General features: G+C 36.7%; 2 protein-coding genes across 2 annotated transcripts in view; one reads left to right on the top strand and one right to left on the bottom strand.

Moving 5' to 3' along the window:
- The window catches only part of LOC107698914 (uncharacterized), a 9628-nt gene extending 6925 nt beyond the window's left edge, over positions 1 to 2703 (bottom strand). Inside the window, exons 1-2 of the mRNA XM_016500052.1 lie at positions 2617 to 2703; positions 142 to 423 (exon numbers count right to left, since the gene is read on the bottom strand). Of these exons, the coding sequence (XP_016355538.1) occupies positions 142 to 403 (262 nt within the window). The 5' untranslated portion in view covers positions 404 to 423; positions 2617 to 2703. The remainder of the gene's footprint in view (positions 1 to 141; positions 424 to 2616) is intronic.
- LOC107698915 (hemK methyltransferase family member 2-like) overlaps positions 1 to 3801 on the top strand; it is a 26656-nt gene that overhangs the window by 20950 nt on the left and 1905 nt on the right. The gene's annotated exons all lie outside the window — the stretch shown is intronic.

The raw sequence follows: 3801 nt of genomic DNA, 5'->3' as shown, positions 1-3801 counted from the left end.
AAAATGCTGGCGTGGAAAGAGTTAATGGAAAAGGTGTGACTGCGATCTAAGTTGAGGTACTTAGAAGAATTTTAAACCACTGTAAAAACTTTGAGAAGCACTGGTTTAGAGCATCAGACACAGTATGTAGAGCGGCTGTACCGGCCTTGCTGCGGGAGTGCAGGTAATCGTGAAGCGGCGCCTCGTTCCTCCGCAGACTCGTCCTGACGCAGTGATCAACCGTCTCTGGAGTCACCGTGATGCCCAGCGCCTGCAGAACGTCCACCACCGCCGTGGCCCCGCACGCCGAGGCCCCGATCTGCAGCGTCTGCCTCTGAACGGCCTCCTGGATGCTCCACAGCATGGCTGTGTTTCTCTGGGCCTCCTCAGCTTCGGCTCCGGATCCGGATCCCATCGCCTCCATCTCTTCTGGATGCTGACGTGCTGGAAACACACGCAAAAGAGCTGCATTCATGAGTGCTGTGATTAGCCACACCCCCTCTTTCCAAAGCTCCACCCACAAACACATGCAAATATGCCAATACAAGAAAAATCATATATGTGACCCTAGAGCACAAAAGCAGTCATATTTACTTAAAAAGTATTTGTATACATTGTATGGGTCAAAGTTATCGATTTTTCTTTTATGCCAAAAATCATAAGGATATTAAGTTCATGTTCCATGAAGATATTTTGTAAATCTCCTACCGTAAATATATCAAAACTTCATTTTTCCAGATTTTCAAATAGTTGTATCTCAGCCAAATATTGTCCTATCCTAACAAACCATACATCAATGGAAAGATTATTTGTTCAGCTTTCAGATGATGCATAAATAATTTATTGACAGTAATAATGGTCAGAAGAAATCTTTGCATTTTGCAATTTCATAACTACAAACAATTATAATTTTGTTTATTATCAATACATGATTTTATTTGATAAAATTGCATCTTATTTGACATTATTACATTTCAGCTGGTTTGAAAATGCAAAATTAAACAAGTATGCATATAACTCACTATCTTAAGGTTTCTAAGCAACATAATTGTCATCACTTGCATGATTAACTAATTCACTAATTGAGCAACATCTAGTTATTCTTAAACATAAACACAGCTCTTTTGCAGTTCTATGTTAAAATATAAAATAAGACACAAATGCATTATTTATTGACATAATTATCAACATAATTGTACATTTATATTATAATGTCATAATTATAAACAAATTCTGATCATTAAACATTTTGGGAAAATTGTCTTATTCCACATTTTGGCATAACATTTGATTAAAAAAGTAAAATAACTGTTTATGTTTAAGATGATAACTCAGCACTGCTTAATTAATTAAATATTAAATGTGATGTGGTCCTGACAAGTATGTTTCTTGGCAACCTTATTATATGTGTGTGTGTGTGTGAGAGAAAGACTGCGTGTGTGTGTGTGTGTGAGAGAGAGAGTGTGTGTGTGTGTGTGTGTGTGTGTGTGAGAGAGAGAGTATACAAAGATAAGAAATCTCTGTCTGTTTTCTCTCACACACCGGAGGCCCCGACATGTGCGTCCGCTCACCGTTAACAGGCTGTCAGAGCGAGTCTCATTGCTGGGATGCTTTGAATCTATCACGTCTTAACTTAAGCGCAGTCGGGCACATTGTGTCCGCCAGTGTGAGAGTGAGTGTGTGTGTGTGTGTGTGTGTGTGTGTGTGTGTGTGAGAGAGTGTGAGTGAGTGAGAGAGAGTGTGTGTGTGTGAGTCTATCTGTCTCTGTGTGTGTGTGTCTGTGTGTGAGTGAGTGTGTATTTTATTACTAAATTATATATTATATAACTTGGAAATTTAGATTCTAATTATATAATTAAACAAGCAATATAATTATTTAGCTTATAAGTTTGCCAAGCAACATGACTGTCAGGACCACAACACATTTCACGTTTAATTAATTAAATCAACTACACATTAACAAAGCTATCTTGCATTTGCAATCGAGTTTATGTAAAAATGTTAAATAATACAAAGTAAATGTGTATTACACTTTTATAATTATTAGCAAAAATAATAATCTGATATTTTTCAAAAAAAAATTTTTTTTAATGTGTGTCTTATTCTAAATGTCTACGTACTGTAGAACTGGACTGAAAACACAAAATAGCAGAGTTTAACCTCAAATAACTAAACATGCAATGTAATGAGGTTGTGACAATCATATTGCTTGGCAAGCTTAGGCTAAAGCATGAACTGTTTCTGATTATTAAATTATAAAATTACTGATTATTATTATCATAAACAAGTGCTTTTGGTGTATCTTTGATCGTATCGCTGTTGCTGCTTGTAAAATACTGAGGCAAAGCACTGGAGGACGTTTAGATGCACGCTTTATCATGTAAAGAAGGGTTAGGGTAGCATTATTTTAGCGTGTTCTGGTGAACATAAATCATGTCAACACTGCTGGTGGCGTTACTGCATTCATTCATTCATTACAACCGGAGCATTTCAGTTTAGCGTTGCATTCATCGCGACGCTAGCTCAGTGTTGACGGGCTGTTATGACGCAGATCGCAGCTTCTACGGTATATTGAGTTAGCTATGCCAACACAACAAGGATAAAACACCAAAATGAAGCATCTGGTTGGATACAAACCACTTCACCGGGAGAAACTCGACAGAGGAACACAATCCTTCACACATCTTCCATCCGCCTCTTGTCAGGTTTGTTTTTATTCCTCGATTAGCTCTCGTGACTCCGCTAATGGGTTCTGATTGGCTGGTTGCACTCAGCAACTGTGTTGTGATTGGTCTATCAAATGTGACCGGATTTGCGAGTTACAAACTGAAACGATTGGATTTGCTTAAAGGGGTCATATTATGCTTTTTCACTTTTTGAATTTTAGTCAGTGTATCGTGTGTATGTTTGGGCATAAAAAGATCTTCAAACTTACAAATCTCAAAGGGAGATATTTAGTTGTTTTTTTTTAAATCCCTTTCTAAGAACTACAACGAACGGCTCGTTTGGACTACAGCGTTTGTTTTCCGGGTTGTGTGATGTCACAAAGCGGCTCATTAGCATATCATTACAATAATTCCTCCAGCGCCTCCTGCTGGCAGAGAATGAGTTTGCATATATATGCCACCTGGGAAACACTGGACTGTGGTATAAATAAATTCAACTGTATAACAGTTTCACTGCAATTCATGTTATAATGTTAGCATTAAAGAACAATAAAAATAATACATATGCACTTATCTGTACATAGTGAATGCAGTTATTTTTAAGCGGTTGTTGACATCCTATCTAAAACGTGATTTAGCCACAAAAAAAAATAACAACAATAACGTTTAACAATAACAGGAACAATTCTGTAATTGTTCTTAAAATATCACGAGAGTTTTTTTTTATATTTTATTATTTTTTATTATTTATTATTATTTTATTTTTTTTGCTATTGCAGCGGTTAGTATGGAAGCCCGTTTCCGCCACTGAATAAAAAATAAAAGAGGTAATTGTGACTTTTCATCTTACAATTCGGACTTTTTTTCTCAGAATTGCGTGATACAAACTCGCAAAGAACATATCAGTCTTTTTCCCCCCTCAAAATTGGACTTTAACTTGCAATTGCGAGTTTATATCACGCAATTCTGAGAAAAAAATTCAGAATTGCGAGAAAAAATGTCAGAATTGCGAGAAAAAAAGTCAGAATTGCGAGTTTGTATCACGCAATGCTGAGAAAAAAAGTCCGAATTGTGAGATAAAAAGTCAGAATTGCGAGTTTTATCTCGCAAGTGTGACTTTATATCTCGCAATTCTGACTTTATAACTCGCAATTGC

The sequence above is a fragment of the Sinocyclocheilus anshuiensis genome, unplaced genomic scaffold (genome assembly GCF_001515605.1).
Source record: "Sinocyclocheilus anshuiensis isolate Anshui unplaced genomic scaffold, SAMN03320099.WGS_v1.1 scaffold1854, whole genome shotgun sequence".
NCBI lineage: Eukaryota > Metazoa > Chordata > Actinopteri > Cypriniformes > Cyprinidae > Sinocyclocheilus > Sinocyclocheilus anshuiensis.
This window is presented reverse-complemented; position numbering and strand designations above follow the sequence as displayed.